The sequence below is a fragment of the Molossus molossus genome, unplaced genomic scaffold (genome assembly GCF_014108415.1).
Source record: "Molossus molossus isolate mMolMol1 unplaced genomic scaffold, mMolMol1.p scaffold_m16_p_1, whole genome shotgun sequence".
Taxonomy (NCBI): Eukaryota; Metazoa; Chordata; class Mammalia; order Chiroptera; family Molossidae; genus Molossus; species Molossus molossus.
Window position 1 is genome coordinate 199,306,395 of NW_023425344.1, and position 21,738 is coordinate 199,328,132.

At 43.0% G+C, this 21,738-nt stretch overlaps 2 protein-coding genes across 7 annotated transcripts in view; one reads left to right on the top strand and one right to left on the bottom strand.

Annotated features, from left to right (window-relative positions):
• Positions 1–5,807, bottom strand: part of VPS13C (vacuolar protein sorting 13 homolog C) — a 190,114-nt gene extending 184,307 nt beyond the window's left edge. For 5 of the 6 annotated variants that reach the window (XR_004956421.1, XR_004956420.1, XM_036240190.1 and 2 more), the window contains exon 1: positions 5,642–5,749. Coding sequence is in view for 4 of the 6 variants with exons in the window: in XM_036240190.1 (XP_036096083.1) it covers positions 5,642–5,741 (100 nt within the window). In the remaining 2 variants the exon portion in view is untranslated. Of the gene's footprint in view, positions 1–5,641 lie in introns of all 6 variants that reach the window. The other variant, XM_036240220.1, reaches the window with a different exon arrangement.
• Positions 5,808–15,435: 9,628 nt separating this feature from the next.
• Positions 15,436–16,566, top strand: C2CD4A (C2 calcium dependent domain containing 4A). Its single transcript, XM_036247679.1, has one exon. The coding sequence runs from the start codon at positions 15,436–15,438 to the stop codon at positions 16,564–16,566; it is 1,131 nt and encodes a 376-aa protein (XP_036103572.1).
• Positions 16,567–21,738: the final 5,172 nt, after the last annotated feature.

Sequence of the window (21,738 nt, forward strand, 5' to 3'; positions counted from 1 at the left end):
AGGAAGTCTTGGCAAAGAAAGCTGGAAATCCACCATGTTACCACTAAACTTTCTCCCTCTCAAGTACACCTCAGGGATCTCATAGTAGTGAATAGTGTAGCAGAGCTTCCTAGCAGAAATGTTGCCCAAGTACCAATTTCCAGTTTCATTTCTAGAAAAGGGGTGAATTTTAAATTGTTGCTGCTATTTAAATATGTGAAAAGGTGTTTTTCAATTTAAACTTTTAGGTATGAATTTAGTTGATGATAACTGAGCCTAAACATATTACATTACAATATTGAACTTTTGTTGTTTATTTTACATATTATAGACAAGCTAATAAGAAATGTGGACTTCAACTACACCAAGTGTTGGCTGGGAGAAAAGAACTAAAAAAAAAAAACTCCTCTACAAGTTTAGAAATACCTAGATACGCTGTTTTATGTGTCAATATAAACAGAAGCAAAGAGGCCTGCCTGCTTTTTCTTGCATTCTCAAGCTCCCTCCAGGTACCTATTAAGACAACGTAATATATTAGATTTGGATTCCCAAACATCAACAAAAGACTGGAATTTATCTTCACTTATACTGTCATATTTCATGACTGTGGCCTTAGCTCACCAGTACGGAGTGAAGAAGAAAAAGGAAAGACGTTACTTGACTACCATTTCTTACCATAAAGGCAGAGCAAGGAACAGTATGGCTTACCTAATGAAGGCGCACACTGCTCTGGCCTTGTTCAAAATCACAGAAGTTTAAAGCCAGAAAAGATGACCCTGAATAATCCTCTCATTTACAAATAAGAAAGTAGTGGTCACTCTTCAGTAACTTGCCAAAAGCCACACCCCTAGGCAGTACTGAAGATGGAATTAGATCCCAGGTTTCCTCCTTCCTTACGCTGCTCTGTTCCAGCAATATCTGGAAGCTAATGGAAAGTATCAGGGGTGAGGTGAAGAACAGTACAGTAGTCAGCACAGGCTCAGCATGGTGTGCAGAAGTACAAACTCTGAGGGCACTCCACCTGGTTCCTACTCCTGATCACTGTAGCCACACCTTACATCCGACACATCACAGCCTCTGAGTATAGTCTACTTGTCAAATGGAAATGAGAACAGAATTATGAATTGGAGGATTTTCCTGACTTTCCACAGTAAATCAATATGAAAAATCAAGTTGACAAAGATGCTACCTAATACTACTTACTTTTTTTTTTAATCCTCACCCGAGGACATTTTTCCATTTTTGTTCAGGTAGGGGGGGGGGAGGAACCGAGAGAGCGAGAGAAACATCGATGTGAAAGGAACACATCGAGTGGCTGCCACCCGCACGACCAACCAGGGCCAGGGACAAACTGCAACCGAGGTATGTGCCCTTAGTGGGAACCGAACCTGGGTCTCTCTGGACTGCAGGCCAACGCTCTAACCGCTGAGCCAAACCGGCCAGGGCAGAACAATTGTGATTTTTTTTTTTTTTTTTTTTGTATGTGCCCCTAGCGGGAACCGAACCCGGGACTCTCTGGTCCGCAGGCCGATGCTCCAACCACTGAGCCAAACTGGCCTGGGCTAGATGCTACCTAATACTACTTAAACCAAACTGCAAAAGAGCTGATGTTGCAACATACCTTTTCAATTTGTTAATCTTAAAACAAGTATATCCTGGACACACTTCAAATAGCCAAGAGCTGTACAATTTATCTCCTGCTTAGTAGTTTGTGAGGAACAAAAACCTAGATAAACCTTCTTTTTTTTTTTGTACGTGCCCCTAGTGGGAACTGAACCCAGGACTCTCTGGTCCGCAGGCCGACGCTCCAACTGCTGAGCCAAACCAGCCAGGGCTAAATAAACCTTCTTACCTGCCTAGGCAGCAATATGCCCACCAGGCACTTTCCTGAACCTTTGAAAACCTGACTTACAAACTAACTGGGTAATATAAGTAATGTAAGTGTAAATTCAAATGCAAACAGGTTTTAAGATTTGTTTAGAAAATAAGAAATGTTTATCTATGTAGTGGTAGCTTTACACAAAATTGTCACACAATAGAATATGAAAACCATAATTCTGAAGTCTAGAAGAAACATACTCATGAAAATAAAGTAAAACATTGCAGGCTATTTTCCACCACTCAGCTAGGTGTGTTTATCATCAATATTTCTATCAGTATTAACTTAAAAATTATAATTACACATTATATATACACATATAATTTCACATTATTCATCTCACAGTGTTATTTCTCCTGTTCACAGATAAGGAAACAGAGACTTAAAGAATGCTTCTCCAATTTAAAGACAATATCCACATAATACTTCCTGATTCTAGACATTCAAATAAATTCCCCCATTCTTCTCACTCTACAACTTTTTGTTTATTGTGGCCACATGCCTATATATTTATGAATGCATACACAGCACAATCTTTTTCAAATTATGTTAACTCAACATTTTTTTTTTTTTATCCTCACCAGAGGACATTTTTGCATTTATCTTCAGACAGAGCGGAAGGGAGAGAGGAAGATAGAGAGAAACATCAATGTGAGAGAGACACATCGAATGGTTGCCTCCCACACGACCCTAGCCAGGGACAACTGCAACAGAAAACTGCAACTGAGGTACGTGCCCTTAGCGGGAACTGAACCCAGGTCTCTCTGCATCGCAGGCCGACCCTCTAACCGCTGAGCCAAACCGGCCAGGGCAACATTTTGATTCTTAAAACTACTTCCTGACATCATCCAAGCAAAGATTATGCCTTTTTAATAAGATGTGTTTCAGTCACTTCTTAAGACATATGTTTGTTTCCTAGTTACAAATTTCATGAGACCCACACTTTCTCGAAGTCCTTTTTTACTTCTTTCTACTTGTTTAGCACCCTGAAGTTCTCCTATAAGTGCAGAATACAATCTCAATATTTTCCTTAGACCAGGGTTTCTCAACTAACATTTTGGGCTGGATAATTCTTTGTCCTGGGGTCTACCAAATACATATCAGTAGCACACTTCTGCCCCTTATTGTGACAACCAGAACTGTCTCAGACATTGCCTAATTTACCCTTAGGGGCAGTTATCCCTGGTTGAAAATCACTGCCTTGGCCTAGTCAAATACTCCAGTGAAGAAGTATCAACTTAGTATCACGATGTTAAAATTTAACAAGAAAAAAAACTGAAAAGGCCTAATTTTGATATATGAACCTTACTTGCTAAAGCAAATAGTTTTCAAAAAAGTTTTCAAAAACTTTTATATAAAAGTTTCAGTTCTTTATAAAACTTGTCTACAGATCAGCTATTTTATTAAATTGACTTAATATCCCCACTTGCTACCATAAAAAGTTTAATTGTTTTTATCCTCACCCAAGGACACTTTTCCACTTTTTGTTCAGATAGTGTAGGAGGGAGAGAGAGGAAGAGAGAGAGTGAGAGGGAAACATTGACGTGAAAGGGACACATGGAGTGGCTGCCACCCACACAACCCAACCAGGGCTGGGAACAAACTGCAACCGAGGTACATGCCCTTAGCAGGAACCGAACCCGGGTCTCCCTGGACTGCAGGCTGACGCTCTAACCGCTGAGCCAAACCGGCCAGGGCTAATTTTATGGCATTTTAATTTTAGTTGTAAAAAAGTTCAGAATGGTCAGGCAGTATACTTCAAATTACCACAGTAAAAACATTTACACTAGAATTAGAGTATTGGCACTAGAAGGACCTTTACATGTTATCTACACAAATCCCTAATTCTAAAGAAAGAAAAAGGAATCTTCCAATGTATCCATAGACTTTATTTCTTTAAAAAATATTGTCTGAGCCCTGGCCGGTTTGGCTCAGCGGTTAGAGCATCGGCCTGCGGTCCCAAGAGACCAGGGTTCGGTTCCCGCTGGGGGCATGTACCTCGGTTGCAGTTTGTCCCCGGCCCTGGTTGGGTTGTGTGGGTGGCAGCCGCTCGATGTGTCCCTTTCACATCGATGTTTCTCTCTCTCTCTCTCTCCCTCCCACTCTATCTGAACAAAATATAAAAAAAAAAAATTGTCTGAGGTAAATAGGGCACAATGTTAAAACTTGGGTAAGTGATCCTGAAGAGTAATTATATATGGAACCCATATTATGTTGATTTTTTTCTATTAAGGTTTAAATTAAGATGAATAAACTATGGCCCAGTAAATGCCTCGTCCAACACAACCACGTGGAATCCATGATTCCTAAATGCTAGCCTCCTTTCAGATTTCAAATAATGTTTACAGACTACAGTGAGTCATTTGTATTATCAGACAGTATTCTGAAGAAACGTGGTCCCTGCAGAAGGCAACGACTAATTAAATTCTTAAATGTCTCTTCCTTTACTTAGGGCATGTGAACAAAGTTTGTATTGTTGGGCAAACCACACTGAACCAATCAAATGATCAGTAACCTAGGAAAAGCAGGCTGCTCCACACTTCAGGACAGCACTCCGCGGTTCTACCAACAACACTGCCAGGTATAAACATATGGTCCACATATGTAATTACAGTTGACCCTTGAATAAGGCAGGTTTTAAAAATCCGAGAATAAGTGGATCCCTGTAGTTCAAATTCATTCAAGGCCCAAGTTTTTTGTTGTTGTTTTAAGTAAAAAAAAAACCACACAGGGAATAAATTTTAATATATTGTATTTAATCTAATATAATAAAATACTATCATTTCAACACCTAATGAACATAAAAATTGAGGTAACACAGTCTTCCTCCTGAGTATTTTCAAGACTTGCTGTGCATTTCATACAGCACATCTCAATAGACACTAACAACATTTCAAGTGCTCCATGGCCACAGTCTGTTTGCTGACTGAATTAAAAGCAGTTCCATCCTTTAGAGTAATTCTGTGATTCCCCTCCAAACCTGACAAAAATTCCCAAAAGTCTTTTGTAGAGTTAGAAAGTATCCCTATGGCCCCAAAGCTTGACAGGTGCTTAGTGCAAATAATTAAGCTTTTTAAGGGGGTGCACACACACTACTTACTGTCTACTTCTATACACTTAACTGCGATGGAAACGCTGGTGTCAATTCTTGGGCGTGCACCTAATTACGGATGATGCTGGTCGTGGCTTGCATTCCTTTCCATGGCCCCAAAACAAAACTGAAAGTCCTCCTCTTATTGGGGGAAAAGGGAATAAAGGGAAGAAATCCCTTTCCCGAAGCTGGCCGTATTAAGAGTAAGATAAGAGTAAGAAGCCCTCCCGACACGCCGTCTGCAGTGATCCCCTGCCCACCCTGCCCAAACCCTGCAATCCCAGAGATGGAAGCCAGCTCCTGGTCGCTGTCAAATGCTAAAGATAACTGCGAAACGCAATTCCCTTTTCTTCTTCCTTCACGCCACTTTATTTCAGCGTGCGGGAGCAAAGGTGGTTGTTTTCACGCTGCGGAGCCGAAGGGGCGACGCTGAGGGCAGCGAGGGGGCCCCCAAGGTAGGCACGGCGGGACAGGGCAGGGGCGTGGGCCGCTGGGACCCAGCAGGGCGAGCGCGACCCTGCCGCATCGCCCCACCCCGGCCGGTCCCCCGGGCCCAGGGGAGGCGGAGACGGCCTCCTGGCGCCTCGCACCGGCCGCCTGGAAGCGGGGCCCGGGCTGGAGCTGGGGCGCGGAGCCCGCAGCGGGGCCCCTCCGCCCGCGCCTGCACCCCGCGGCCGCGCCCGCTCGCTTACCGCCCCAGATGCCCAGCTTCAGCTGGGACTTGTCCAGGTTCTCCACATAGTCCCCCAGGAAGCGGTTCAGCAGGTCCGCGACCACCGACTCCAGCACCATGGCGAGGCCGGGGCGGCGGGAGGAGGAGGAGCCAGAGCAGCCGGCGCAGCTGAGGGCGGCGATCCGCGCGGCGAATGACAGCCCCTCGGGCGCCGGCCCGCCCCGCGCGCGTGACCCGGGCTCTGCGCAGGCGCGTCGGCCCCGAGACCCGGAGATGCGTGGAGAGGGCCCCAGCATCGCCGCCTCGTGCAGCTTGCACCCCCGGGCCGGACGAGGGCTGGCCGAGAAGCCGGGAAGGGGGTGGGGGGTTGGCTTTGGGCCTGCCTTGGCAGCGGCCCTCGAGCGCCTGCACCAGAGGGAAAGGGTACTAACGACGGGGAGGGCAGGAGATACTGAGCACAGGGACGTCTATGTGGTCGTTTGGCTTGCCCGCCACCGCCTTTCCTTGACCTCGGGTCCGCAGCGTTCAGCCGTCTCGGGGGCAGCAGCCGCGCGGCCCCTCTCCTGGAGCCCACCCGACGGGCACGGCGCTCCCGAGACCTGGATTCCACCCTGAGCGGGGCATAGGAGGCTCTGCACTCTTTCTGCTACATATCAACTCCGCCTGGGGCAAGGTCCCCGCTTCCTTCTGCTTCCTGAAAACACACTTTTTAATAATTTATGAGTGGGAGGCATAGGAACAGAAACTCATCATAAGATGGTAGAATGGGAAATGAATACGCATTTTGTTTGATTCGCTCTTAATAAACTGAGAGCCACTTCTTAGTTATCTACCTCATTAATAAAATAAAGAACAAAAACGTGGTACTTCCTTTTTTTAGTGTATATGTGGCTTGCATGTTATTTACATATCTCTTTCTCCCATGCTATCTTTTAACTGCCTCCCATGCCGCAAGACATTGAGAGTAGGGCTTTTGTAATTCAAGGACGTTTTATGTTAATGAAATTTACCCGTTGACAAACCAATTCTCTTTAGAGAACTGCATGTTTTTTTGTTGTTTTTTTATTTTAGCGTTCATCGTCAGATAGAGCGAGGAGAGAGGGAGGAAGAGAGAGAGAAACATCTATATGAGACACATCCACGAGCTGCCACCCACACGACCTCAACTGGGGCCGGGGACAAACTGCAACCCAGTAAGTGCAGGAAGGAACCCGGGGCGGAGGCTCTAACCACTGAGCAAAATAGTCCAGGATGTTTTTTCTAAAAATATATTTCAAAAAGCTGTGGAGGTACAATAAACAAACCTCAGAAATGATAGGTTATGTGTAGTCCTTAGCATTTATTAAATGCTTTGCTACACATTATGTCTGAAAAACTGTGTGAATTGTTCTTAAACAACTGCTATAAGCAATGTGTCCTCCCAAAATTCATATGTTGAAATCCTACCCCCCAATAGGATGGTATTAGGAGATGGGAGGTAAATTGGGTAATTAGGCAGAGCCCTCTTGAATGGAAGGTACCCTAATAAAAGAGACCCCACAGAGCTCCTTCCCCTATCTACCATGTGAAGAGATAGCAAGAAGACCACATCTATGAACCAGGAAGTGGGACCTTACCAGACTGAATTGGCTGGCACCTTGACCTTGGTCCTCACAGCCTTCAGAACTGAGAGATAAATTTGCATTGTTTTTAAACCATCCAGTCTATGATACTTTGTTATAGCAGCCTGAAAGGACTAAGATAGGATCGATTTTTTTTCTTAAATTCAAAGTCTACTGTAGAAGGAAAATAAAGTCAAATGTCTATAATTGGTTTTATGTAAAATGGATATAAAAGAAAGAACCAATACTAACAAGTGCTATCAATACCCCCCTTCATCCTCTATTCCTACGCACAGAAAATGAATTCATAACGATTTGTTTCACTGAGCTCAGGCACCCTGACAAAATACCTAGGAGGCACTTTGCACTTCTTTTCTTCACCATCTACAACCAATTAATAATCAAACCTGTCCATTTTGCTTTTGTATTTCCTAAATTCTCTTTGTGTCTCACCTGGACCATGCATTCGCCTTCTAACTAAGCTTCCTGGCCTTCAGTTTTTCCCTTCATCCATCTGCACACTACCACAGCAGCTATTTTCCCAAAGCATAAGGGGAACTCAGGTTAGTCACTTGATCGAAAACACCTAATAATTTGGCAATGTTCAGAAATTCCTCCTCAATCTGTTCCCTAGTTGTTCCTAGTCCACACGCCCTCCTCCAGCAATCCCTCTCTCATTGTACACTCCCAGCAACTATGCACTAAGGGGAATGCCAAAAAACAATATTTAAGTTCTGGTTGGAATAGCCTCATGCACCATAAAAAGTTTAGAAACAATGTATGAATAACAGGCAGAATAGCAAGATCGAGAAAATGGAACAGAGGTTGGATCTGGTTGGAGAAGTGGACAATACTAATCCTCTGTAAAAATAATTCCTTGGCCCTGGCCAGTTTGGCTCAGCGGTTAGAGCGTCGACCTGCGGTCCGGAAAGACCTGGGTTCGGTTCCCGCTAAGGGCGCGTACTTCGGTTGCAGTTGGTCGTGTGGGTGGCAGCCACTCGATGTGTCCCTTCACGTCGATGTTTCTCTCTCTCTCTCTCCCTTCCTCTCTCTCTCTCTCCCTTCCTCTCTCTCCTTCCCACTCTATCTGTATAAAAAATGGAAAAATATCCTCGGGTGAGGATAAAAAAATAATAATAATAATAATTCCTTGTATTTCTATGATACTTTATACTTTTGAAAAAATAATTCATATGAGTGCTTTTATAGGCATTATTTCATTTTATTAATACTTCTCCAATTATATCTCATGAGCTATCATGCCATTATTATGCCAAGGTATGCATTTTCATGTAATCATCACAAAAGATTTGTAAGATAAGTAATGCAGATCATAGTACTGTTCCCATCTTATAGGAAAGTTAAGGTCAGGAATGTTAAGTGATTTACCCAAAATTACACAGCAGGTATTAATTTCCTCCAGCTTTCCGAGCATTGCCACCCTTTTCTCTTTCAATAACTTTGAAAGGTTAACGACAGAACAGAAAATCTTAGAGTGGAAAACTCAGCTCAAAATTGTCAGTACAAATAATGCTATTACCATATAGTATTAAAAGCTTTTAAATTTTAATATTTTCCTTTCTAAGTATGTTTTGTGCACACGGTAAGGCCTCAAATCGTCCATATTTCTTGAAGAAGAAATTTACAGTCCTTATCCAAAACAAACTATAATGTCAAGAAACACTACTAGCAGACTGGTGCAGCCGCTATGGAAAACAATATGGTGCTACCTCAAAAAATTAAAAATTGAACTTCCATTTGACCCAGTGATCCCACTGCTGGGAATATACCCTAGGAAGCCTGAAACACCAATCAGGAAGAATATATGTACCCCCATGTTCATAGCAGCACTATTTACAATAGCTAAGATCTGGAAACAGCCCAAGTGTCCACCAGTAGACGAATGGATCAAAAAGCTGTGGTACATATACACAATGGAATACTATGCAGCGGTAAGAAAGAAAGATCTCTTATCCTTTGAGACGACATGGAGGGACCTGGAAAGTATTATCCTAAGTGAAAGAAGCCAAGCAGAGAAGGAGAAATACCACATGATCTCACTTATATATGGAATATAATGAACATAACAGTCTGAGGAATACAGTAGACCCAGACACATGGAAGTGGGGCACAGACTGACATCCCTCAGAAGAGGGGATGGGGGGTTGGGGGGGTGGGAAGAGATAAACCACAGAACTTATATGCATGTATGCATGACCAATGGACATGGACAACTAAGCCGGGGACAGGGTGGAGGGGGGGTGGGGTGGGGGGTGCCAATGGGGTAAAAAGGTAAAATGTCTGTAACAAAAAAATAAATAAAAATTCATAAAAAAATAAAATAAAATAAAATAACTTCCAAAAAAAAAAAGCTGGTTCTTTAAAAGGACAAACAAGATTGATAAACCTTTAACCATATTCATCAAGAAACAAAGAGAGAGGACCCAAATAAATAAAATCAGAAATGAAAGAGGAGAGGTAACAACTGACATCACAGAAATACAAATGATTGTAAGAAAATATTACAAAAAACTATATGCCAACAAAATAGACAACCTAGGCTAAATGGACAAATTCCTAGAAACATACAATCTTCCAAAACTGAATCAGGAAGAAGCAGAACACCTCAATAACAACTAATGAAAATTGAAGCAGTAATCAAAAAACTTCCGCCCTGGCCAGTTTGGCTCAGTGGTTAGAGCATCCGCCTGCGGTCCGGAGAGACCCGGGTTCGGTTCCCGCTAAGGGCATGTACCTCGGTTGCAGTTTCTCCCCGCAAACAAAAGTTCTGGACCAAATGGCTTCACAGGTGAATTTTACCAAACATCTGAAGAAGTTACACCTCTCCTCCTCAAACTATTCCAAAAAATTCAAGAGGAAGGAAGACTTCCAAGCTCTTTTTATGATGGCAACATTATCCTAATATGAAAACCAGATAAAGACACAAGAAAGAAAGAAAATTATAGGCCGGTATCCCGGATGAATGAACATAGATGCTAAAATCCTCAACAAAATATTAGCAAATCGGAACCATCAATATATTAAAAAAAAAAAAAAAAAATCATACACGATTATCAAGTGGGATTTATTCCAGGGTAGAAAGGTTGGTACAACATTTGCAAATCAATAAATGTGATACATCTTATAAACAAAATGAAAGAAAAATCATATGATCATATCAAAAGATGTAGAAAAAGCATTCAATAAAATCCAGCGCCCATTTATGATAAAAACTTTCAGCAAAGTGGGAATAGAGGGATCATACCTCAACATAATAAAGGCTATATATGAAAAACCTACAGCCAACATCATATTCAATGGGCAAAAACTAAAAGCATTTCCCTTAAGATCAAGAACAAAATGAGGATATCTGCTTTCACCATTCTTATTCAACTGGAAGATTTAGCAATAGCGATCAGACAAGAAGAAGAAATAATAGGCATCCACATTGGAAAAGAGGAAGTAAAACTGTCATTATTTGCAGATGACATGATATTGTATATAGAAAACCCTAAAGACTCCACCAAAAAACTACTAGATCTAATAAATCAATTTGGCCAAATTACGGGATACAAAATCAATATTCAGAAATGTATGGCACTTAAAAAATAAAAATAAATAGCCCTGGCTGGTTTAGCTCAGCAGTTAAGAGTGTTGGCATGTGGAATGAAGGGTCATGGGTTCGATTGCCAGTCAAGGGCACATACCTGGATTGCAGGTTTGATCCCTGGCCTTGGTCAGGGTGGTGCAGGAAGCAACCAGTCTATGTGTCTCTATCATATTAATCTCTCTCTCTCTTGCAGTCCCTCCCTCCCTTCCACTCTATCTAAAAATCAATGCAAAAATATCCTCAAGTGGGGATTAACGAAAAGTAAAAATAAATAAATAAATAAAAATAACAACTCTTGTTTAAAAATAGAAAACTAAGAAATTCTAACTCCACACTACCCCTTACCTGAAACCCATTCTCCAACCCTGGAGTTGTTAAGAAAAGCAACTGGGCAGGGGTGGGGGGTGGCAGGTAGAGGGGAGAAAGCTGGAGCATAAGCATAACACCACAGAAAAGTTAAGAAGGTTAAGTGGGAGAAAGAATGGGAGTGGATTGCAAGTGTTAGAGCCAGGGTAAAACAAATATCATCTGATTAATAGAACCCTCTTTTTTGACAGATGGAAACACTGACTGCAAGATAGAATTAAGGGACTTGCCAAAGTCCCGCAAGTTAGTGACCAGTCAAAGCTAAAACCTAAGAGTCCTGACTTCTGGCCTACATTCTTTCCATTATTCCATACGCTAATCCTGTTGAATGAGATAGATAAATCAGAAGAATAGTATTTTATTGGGTTGTAAACTTTCTTCTTGCTTTCTTTGGCATCCAACCTCCTATATATTATTATTATTATTTTTTTTTTTTTGGTACCTGCCCCTAGCGGGAACCAAACCCGGAACTCTCTGGTCCACAGGCCGACGCTCCAACCGCTACGCCAAACTGTCCAGGGCTATATTATTCTTCTTTTAAGCCTGCTTGAAATTATTCAGTTTCCTTCTACTCTGAGAACACCTCTGGGCTCCATGGTTGGTGATCTGTTGACACTCACTTCACAACGTTGTTTGCCGGCTCCATTACTGGATGTCCCCATGGCTATCTCTGTGAGCTCAGAATGACCGCAGTCTTCCTCTGAGTAGATTTGTGTGTTTCAGGCACAGGGCCTCACCCTGTTATACCATCCTCCCAAGTACCGCATGGCTCGTGTTTTCATAGAAAGTTAAACATAGGACTTAATGTGGTCACAGAGGACCAGCCATGCAAGGGCACATCTCTGCTGTTTTCAAGAAATCTTATACAGGAAATGCTTCTAAAGTGTTATTGAGGAAGATGAATTGTTCACAAAAATAGAGCAAATCTGCTTTGTGTGGCCAAGAAGAGAATTGTTTTTAAAGGAATGTATGTGTGAATCAGCTAATCCCTGGCCAAGCAAACCTTTATAATAATAACAGGCAACTGTTAGCTAGCACTCACTATATGAGAGGGATTTCAAGCATTTTTAACTCTCACAACAATCTCATGTGATAGGTATTATTACCTCCATTCTACAGCATGAGCTCAAAGAGGTTAATTAAATTGCCCACAGTCCTATAGCTAAAAAGTTGCATAATAGATTCGAACCTAGGTCAGATTTACTCCAAAGTATACATTTCTTCCCTCTACATCATTTCTCATGCCCTGGTGCTTTTTTTTCCTTTCTGCCATCACAAACTAGCTTTCTTAACTTCTCAGCCAGCTACTCAGATTGCGAGTTTCAGCATTTTAACCAAGCGTTCTCTGGGCTCTTACTTGCAAAGCAACAGCATCTTGTCTCCTAAGAAAAGTCAAAACACATGCATGAGACCCACAATTATTATTCTCCCATAGGTTTAGCACTGGCTCTAGAATTTTAGCCAGGAGTGGAAATAATATAAAGACCTTAAGTAGCTAGTCAAGGTCATGGTAAACCCAGGGACCTACTAACCCTGCCCCCCAGACTAAATAATGTCCAGTAGTCCCCTCTTATTCCTGCTTTTGCCACATGGAATTAAAATATTTTGTCCTCATCCTTTTATTTTATTTTTTTATCCTCACCCGAGGACATTTTTCCATATTTTGTTCAGATAGAGTGGGAGGGAGAGAGAGAGAGAGAGAAACATCAACATGAAAGGGACACATCGAGTGGTTGCCACCCGCACGACCCAACCAGGGCCGAGGACAAACTGCAACTGAGGTACGTGCCCTTAGTGGGAACCAAACCCAGGTCTCTCCAGACCGCAGGCCAACCTCTAACCACTGAGCCAAACCATCCAGGGCTGTCCTTGTCATTTTATTCCTCTTCTGAGAGAGGTATATAGTTGATATGATCTTGTATAGCCTGGATCCACCTGCCTAGCTTGGTGGCTGGAACTCAGGAAGCATTCAATAAATATTGCTTTGAATGAATAAATGAACTAATGAACATTTGCTCTCTTCTGTAACAATAATAAATATATCTGTCTCTGTATGTCAGGCTCTATGCTAAACTCTCTATGCTTTGTCTTATTATATACTCACACGATTCTACATGTAGATGTCATTATTATGATGATGGGTCTCTCTTATAAGGCCACTAATCCCATTACCCCCCAAAGGCTCCACCTCCTAATTTTACCTTTGATACTGTGGCTTACAAAGGTTAAATAACTTGCTCAAGGTCACATAGGAAGATATCATTCTAGCATCAAAACTAGATCTGATTTCAGACCCAGTTTTCATAATCACTACATTCTACATCCTCACTTCTATTTTTATTAACAATAATGATCACTGCTTCTATGCATGAATTTAATTTAATTTATGAAAAATTATTTGGAGAAGCAACTAATTTACAAGGCAGTATCATAGACAGAACTAACTAACATACACCCAAACGCTGAACACAATGCCTCAGATCTCTTAATCTGGGTTAGCTGGAAACAGCTCTCTTACAGAATTAACACATGTAAACTTCAAAAGGAATCAAAAAGGTCTTTTAGGTGGGAACAGCCTGAAAAGCCAGATGTGGTCAGGGCGCCTCCAAAGGCAGCAGCCCAGTTGTATTCAGGAATATATTTTCCCAATCAAAAATCAGCACATACCACCCTGGCTGGTGTGGTTCAGTTGGTTGGAGTGTTGTCCCTACACCAAAAGATGGCAGGTTCCATTCCTGGTCAGGGCACATACCAGGTTTCAGGTTCTATTTCTGGTGGGGGCGACTACAGAAGGCAACAGATAGATGTTTGCTTTCTCATATAATGTTTATCTCTCTCCCTTCCTCTTTCTCTCAAATCAGTTTATAAAAAACCACATATATCTTCGGGTGAGGGTAAAATAATTTTTTTTTCTAATCATCACAGCAACAACAAAAAACAGCACAACATGGCTTAAAAAGTGGGTTGTGAGATTTGTTTTAAAATAGTTATACAATACATATTTTTATATGTAATCATTAATGTATGCCAGATTTTTTTTTTACATAGGGATACACCCCTCTAACCACACACAGATCAAGATGTGGAATATTTCAGCACCCCATAAGGTTCCCTGTACCCAGAGTGATCAACAAAGAAAAAACACTTAAATCAGAACAGAAAATCATAAAGCAAGTTAAGGAACTTGGAAAGCTGGGCACAGAATGGCCGAATTTGGAAACGGTTAGGTAAGAATTAGACAAACCCGACTTTTATCTTCTCTTAGTGGTGGGCGTAGAGTGCTGTGCATTTACGTTGTGTCCCTAGATCCTCGCAATGACTCTGCGACATAGTAAAGATTTAACTCTTTTTGCACGTGAGGAAATAGAAACATGTTCGGGGTTTCTGAGGATAACATCCCCACCCCAAGCAGGAGAGAAAGAGAACTGGATCTTTTGAATTTGCGAAGTAGAACCAGCCACGTGGCAGAGACAGCGCGGGTGCGGGGAGGCCTGGAGTCCGATTACCAAGCAGCGTCGCTCCCGCCCTCCCACCCACGGGCGTTCCGGGCCCCAGGTATAAAGGCTCAGGCCGGCAGTCCTGGGACTGCTGTACTGAACCCTGCCGCACGCTCTTTGAATTTCCCAGAGGCTACGCGCCCCTGCGCCCCTCCTGGTCAGTGTCCCAGGCAGAACCGTGCGAGATCCATCTGGCGCTGGACCTCAGGTACATTCAGTGGGACCCAAAGCCTTGCTTAACTCCCCAGTACTCGTTTGCGGCTCCTTGAGCCTAAAAAGGAACACAAAGCTGAACGCCCTGGAAGGGGTAATTATTTTAATTCTGAGGACTAGTGCAATAATCCAAGGATTCAGGAAAGGATTGCACAAGCATAGAGGATAGTGCAAAGCCAACGTTTTGAGAATCTCCACCTTAAACCAGCTACGCTGGATTGAGATGAAAGCAATAAACCCCGAAGTGTTCGTGACTAGGGAAAGGAGACAGGGCAAATGAAGCAAGATTGTCAGACACTGAAACATAGTTTCCAATAGCCGAATGGGGGAAAGGGACGGGGAGACAGGGGGGACGGGGCAGACAATTTGCCTAGTCCCGAGGGAGGTAAGAGAAAGCACCCCAAAAGTAGTAGAGATAGGAACTACTGTGTCCTGAGGGGCTCACTCTGACGACCCGTGTGCGCTTGTGCATTGCAGACTGACCAGCTCCAGCAGAGGGTGGCCCAGATCCGGCACCTGCCGCCTGATGTGGTGCCTGGAGCGGCTCCGCTTGGGTCCCGAGCGCCTCCTTCGGGGCGGGAACCGACGTCTCCAAGGTCGGAATAGCCGAACCACTGCCTTCATGCCCGCCACGTGCGCAAACGTGCTCACCCCAGACCGCATCCCTGAGTTCTGCATCCCCCCGCGATTCGCACCCTGCCCCACCCTGGCTGCAATCCGGGACTCATGGGTCAAAAAAGCAGGAACTGAAGACCGCTCGGAGCGCACGGACTGGGACCCACGCTCGCAGGCCGCGCTCTCGCTGCCCCACTTGCCCCGCGCGCGCACCGCCTACGGCTTCTGCGCGCTGCTCGAGAGCCCGCACACCCGCCGAAAGGAGTCGCTCTTTCTCGGGGACCCCGGAGCCGCCACGCTCCTGCTGCCGCCCGCCGCCCGGTCCGCGCCCCGCGCTCGAGCCCACACCTACAGCGGCCGCAGAGGAGGAGACGCGCCACTCGGGGTCCCTGGCGGAGCCCCTTTCCCCGCAATCCCCGGAGACACCCTCCCGCCCCGGAACTCGCTCTCCCTGCGGCCCCGCGGCCACCGCCTCCTGCGCGGCCCCGAAGGGCTGCTGAGCCGCGCGCTAAGGGCCCGGAGGAGCCGTGGCCTGGCCCGCGCCCGCTCTGTGTCCAGCGGGGACGAGGGCGAGCAACGCAGAGCCAACTCGGGGTTCCCGGCCCTGACCCTCTCCACGTCCCCTCCGTCGTCCCCCGGCCCGCGGCCTGAGCTCCTGGAAGCCGAGGGCACCGTGACTCTGGGTCGCGCCGGCGGCGCCCTGCGCCTGGCGGCAGAGTACAGCCCGGCCAGCGGGCGCCTCCGCATCCGGCTGCTCCGCCCCGAGGGCCCGGCCGGAGGAGCCGCCGAGCCCCGCGCCGTCGGCTGCCGCGTCAGCCTGGTCCTGCAGCCTCCGGGCAAGACGCGCCAGCAGCGCAGCGCCGTGCTCCGGCGGAGCCGCAAGGCCGCCTTCGACCAGGACTTCTGCTTCGACGGGCTCTCGGAGGACGAGGTGCGCCGCCTGGCCGTGCGCGTCAAGGCCGAGAACAAGGGCCTTGGCTGGGAGCGGGGCCGCCTGCTGGGCCAGGGAGAGCTGCTGCTGGGCTCCCTCCTGCTGCTCTGAGGGCGCAGGCCCCAGGTCCTGCCCGCTGGGGACTCTCGGACACTGACAGCCGTATTGTACAAAATAAACGTGTATTTCTTCTTCTGAAGCCTCTAAATCCAATATTGGCAGAGATAATACTGGATTAATTATCACAGCAAAGGATGTGATATTTTGTGTAGATATTTTCCAAAATTTTTTTAGCAAATGGTATGGTGTTCTGCAGTAGGGTTTCCAATGCAGTTAGCCGATTAATTGCATTTCATTTATTCCTCACAGTCATACTGGGAGATAATGAATTATATGAAGTATTAAAACTAGAAAGTGTCTTGGCAAACCATTTGCTCAAATATCCTCATTTTGCAGTGTGTTCATTCCACAACATCCACTGAAACTATCTTAGAGGATTTATTACTTTTCAAGCATTGTTTAAGACCCTGGATATGAAAATGAGGCCAAGAGAAGTGAAATGACTTGTCCAAGGTCAATAGAAAATTATTAGTAGGAATTCCAAGATGATACTCTTGACAACATCTTGTTGGAAAAGCACTGGAGGAATTAAAACTATTTTCATCTTCTAAGCTTAAATACTGTAATAGTTTTACATATTAACTTGTAATTCTTAAAACCACCCTTAAGAAGTAGGCATTGCAGCCCTGGCCGGTTTGGCTCAGCGGTTAGAGCTTCGACCTGCAGTCCAGAGAGACCAGCGTTCGGTTCCTGCTAGGATGCGAACCTCCGTTGCAGTTTGTCCCGGCCCTGGTCCCTGGTTGGGTTGTGTGGGTGGCAGCCACTCAATGTGTCCCTTTCACGTCGATGTTCCTCTCTCTCTCCCCAACTCTATCTGAGGAAAAATGTCCTCGGGTGAGGATTAAAAAAAATATATATATATATATATATATATATATATATATATATATATATATATATATTGCAGTCCTGGCTGATTTGGCTCAGCTCAGCAGTTAGAGCATTGGCCCACAGACCAGAGAGTCGTCGGGTTGGGTTCCCCCTAAGGGCATGTACCTCCTTTGTCCCTGGCCCCTGTTAGAGTCGTGTGGGTGGCAACCACTCAGTGTGTCTCTCTTGAATAGATGTTTCTCTCTTCCTCTGCTCTATCTGCAGATAAATACAAAAATGTTCTTGGGTAAGAATTTTAAAAAGAGAAACTAGGCATTGCAATCTCATTTTGCAGATGAGGATATTGAGGCACAGAATAGAGTGGAGTCAGGATTTGCACCTGGGCAATCAGCATTGTAGTACTCATTACTCTCTGTAAGTACCACTATCTCAAAGGCACATCTCACTAGTATGAGAATGCAGCTTATATCTAAAATTGTGGACCCTAGTGGAAAAGCAAGTCGGTTAAATGAGTAATTTATCTCATGCAAATAACTTCAGTCATTGAGGTGAGCTGAGTCTAAGGCTCTGAAGAGAAAGGGGTGCCAGCCATAATGGTACCACGTATGCTAAAGTGCCAGGGTAGGGAGTCAAGAGTACCTATAACATTGTTCTACCTCTACTTTTGATAATAATAATAGGTTTACTATGTTTGAAGAATGATTTCCCTTCATCACATTCACTGCCAGCCATACATACTTGTTTCTTTCTTATGCATATAGGAGGAAAATGTGCCCTAAGTGAGGGTTTAAATATTTAAATATGTGGTCTGGTATTAAATATAACTACATTACAGTCTTGACTCAGAAATGGTTTCCACTTCATTAAACTGTTGGCAGTTTTTTATCCATTGATGCTTATGAAAAATGTTATTAGAAAAGAGTTTCAGTTTCAGTCAAAACTCAGGTATAGACTGAAAATGGATTATTGTAATGGGTATTTACAATGACAGTCATTGAGTAAATGTGAAGAATAACTGAATTCATTAACTGTCAAAATCAACCACATCCAGAAGCTAGAAGTGGTTGACCAAATGAATGATGATATAACAGTAGTTCAGATCTATCATATGCTCTTCTTTCGACTCTGAATCACCATTTTTTGACCTTCAAGGCAATAATTATTTTTTAAAAATTAACCATGATTTTAGAACTTCGGTAGAGTAACTAGTAGTGACTTCACATACATAGTACTTTAAAAAGAAAATAAATGGAAAGTGAAAAACACTTGGCTACTACAAGATTATATGGGGTTTTATTTTCCTTTTTTGTTTTGTTTTGTTTTTTTTCCCAAATAAAAACAAGTCACTTTGAGGGCTTAAATAGTAAAATCTTTCTATAGAAAATATTGTAATCACTATTGTCACTAGATCATATACAAGTAATAGTTTGGGGGCAGAAGTATCATGTTATTAAGAAGGTAAATCCATGCATTTCAGGGACTTAAATTTTCCATGAAATAATTGTGGGCATTTCAAGATTTCCACTGTCAAGTTATGGTTGGCCAAATCATGTAAAAACATAATCAATACAATTTTAAAATAAAATAGGATCAGAACTCATAAACCATGGAATTTTAAAATTGAAAGAACAGTAAAAATCATTTTGTGCAAATCCGTGTACCATAGAAAAGGACCAGAGAGGCAAATTGTAGATTGCCCAAATCTCAATTAGTGAAAGAGCTGGGACTAGAACAAATTCTATTCTCATTTTGCTCTTCAACCTTGGACCAAAAAAAAAGAAACATTTGCACATAAATTATTTTATATCACTGAACTAATTTGAATTTCTCAATATAATTTTTTTGTGAGAACATCAGCCTTTGGTGCCAATTTAAATTTGGTTTGTGCTTTGCTGCCCTCTAGTGGACCCTTCATGTGTTTTGTAAGTGGGTCTGTCTCCTTTGTATTAGACCATCTCAATAGAATATAAAGACCAATCTAATGCCAGAACCCAATGACCTTGAAGATGTGTCCTAATATCAGATTATAATGAAGATTTATATCACAAAATAAGTAAATACAGCTACCTGAGTGTAGAAGGTGCCAGAAAATATTTCACATTAAAAAAGAAAATGGAGCCTGGCCGGTGTGGCTCAGTGGTTGAACATCGACCCATGCACCAAGAGGTCGCTGGTCAGGGCACATGCCCAGGTTGTGGGCCTGATTCCCAGTGGGGGGCATGCAGGAGGTGGCCAATTGGTGTTCTCTCTCGTTGATGTTTCTATCTCTCCCTCTCCCTCTCTCTCTCTAATATCAATAAAGAAAAAAAAGAAAATAGAGGAAAAACTTTTCCTAGTAATAATGAAGCTGGGAGTGTGTGGCAATGGCATGTTGGTAGCAGAAAACTGTTTCAGAGTTGTCATGTTTCTCATCAAGATTTAGGTATACATATCTTTTCCACAAATGATATGGTATAATCTTGCCTCTTTGTGGTTTAAATATATGAACATATTCAAAGAAAAGCCCTATCCAACAGACTGGGAATATACAAGTTTAAAAAGCATTAGTTAAGTAAGACTTTAAAATCAAACCAATAGCTTTGTCACTTGGTTTACAAAGAAAATGCATTCTACACCTAAACTATTAGCTTTAATATGGCTTAAACATGGGCTAGAAGATTATTTCCTTAGAATCTAGCTTTCTTTTATACACACTTTAACAAGTAATAAACATTTCCCCCAGAACTAAAGGCAAAATACTATTTTTTGGTAAAAATGTTTAAAAAAGCAAAAAATGGCCCTGGCCACTTTGGCTCAGCGGTTAGCGCGTCGGCCTGCGGTCCGGAGAGACCCGGGTTCGGTTCCCACTAAGGGCACGTACTTCGGTTGCAGTTTTTCCCCGGCCCTGGTTGGTCGTGCGGGTGGCAGCCACTCGATGTATCCCTTTCACGTCGATGTTTCTCTCTCTCTCTCCCTTCCTCTCTCTCCCTCCCACTCTATCTGTACAAAAAATGGAAAAATATCCTCGGGTGAGGATAAAAATAAATAAATAAATAAATAAATAAATAAATAAGCAAAAAATGGGTACCAAGTGATCTCTATGAAATCAAAGCAATAATATGTGGTATATGGGATGTAATATAATCTGATATTAACACATTTTGAAGGTCATTGGGTTCTGGCATTAGATTGCTCTTCATTTAGTTGAGATGGTTTTCAGTTTGCATAGGATATGCCTATGTGTAGATTTTTTGGTATTTATCATACTCGGTGCTCTCTCAGAGGGACAGCTTGGTGCTTTCCTAGATCTCTTCTTTGGTATCCATCATTCATTTTGGAAAATCTCATCCATTTTTACTTCAAATATTTCATTTGTTCAATTTTTCTTCTCCTGGTATTCCAATTACTCATAAGCTACAACTTTTGGAATTATCTCAAAGTTCTTGGGTTTTCTATTCTGGAGGCTTTTCTTCATTTTTTTTTTTTTTTCTCCTTGTATTTCAATTTGGGAAGTTTCTATGGGTATATTACAATGCTCACTGATTCTTTCTTTGGCTGTATCCAGTCTACTGATGAACTCATCAGAAGCTTCTTTCAATTCTGTTAAAGGGTTTCAATTTCTAGCATTTCCTTTGGATTTTTTTTCCATCTCTCTGCTTACATTAGCCTTCTGTTCTTGCATGTTTTCTACTTTTGCCATTGGAGCCCTTGACATATTAACCATAGTTATAAATTCTTTGTCTTACCATTCCAAAATCTATGTCCTATCTGGGTCTGGTTCTAAACATTTGTTTTGTCTCTTCAGACTACTTTTCTTGCCTTTTAGCATGGCTTCCAATTTTTTATTGGATAATAGTAACTGAATAGGCATTCAGTGTGAGAGTGTGTATTTATCTGGTGGAGTTATACTGTGTTTGCTGTTTGTTGTAGCTGTGGGTCTCTGAGGCTTCAATTTCCTTTAGCGTCCTTGTTTTTGTCTGATCTGTAGTCTTGGGTTTCCTTAAGAATACTTTCTTAGATAGAGTATCTGCCTTGCAGCTTTTCCTGCTTTTATGCGCTTGATATAATATTAGAGCCCTGCTCATATGGTGGTACATACTGGGGAGGGGAGGCTGTCTATACTCCCATGATTAAATCTCTGTCTTTTCATGGGTCTTTGTCCCTGGGTTGTGACCTTCACAAGTTTTTGTTTGTTTTCAGTTTTGTTTTTTTCTTTTTCCTGTCTAGGTGAGATGGAAAGTATAGATGGATTGAAGTTGGGTAATTGCTCTTCTCCCCAAGTCAATAAGGTTTTGTTTTTTATCCTCACCCAAGGACATTTTTGCATTTATCTTCAGATAGAGCAGGAGGGTG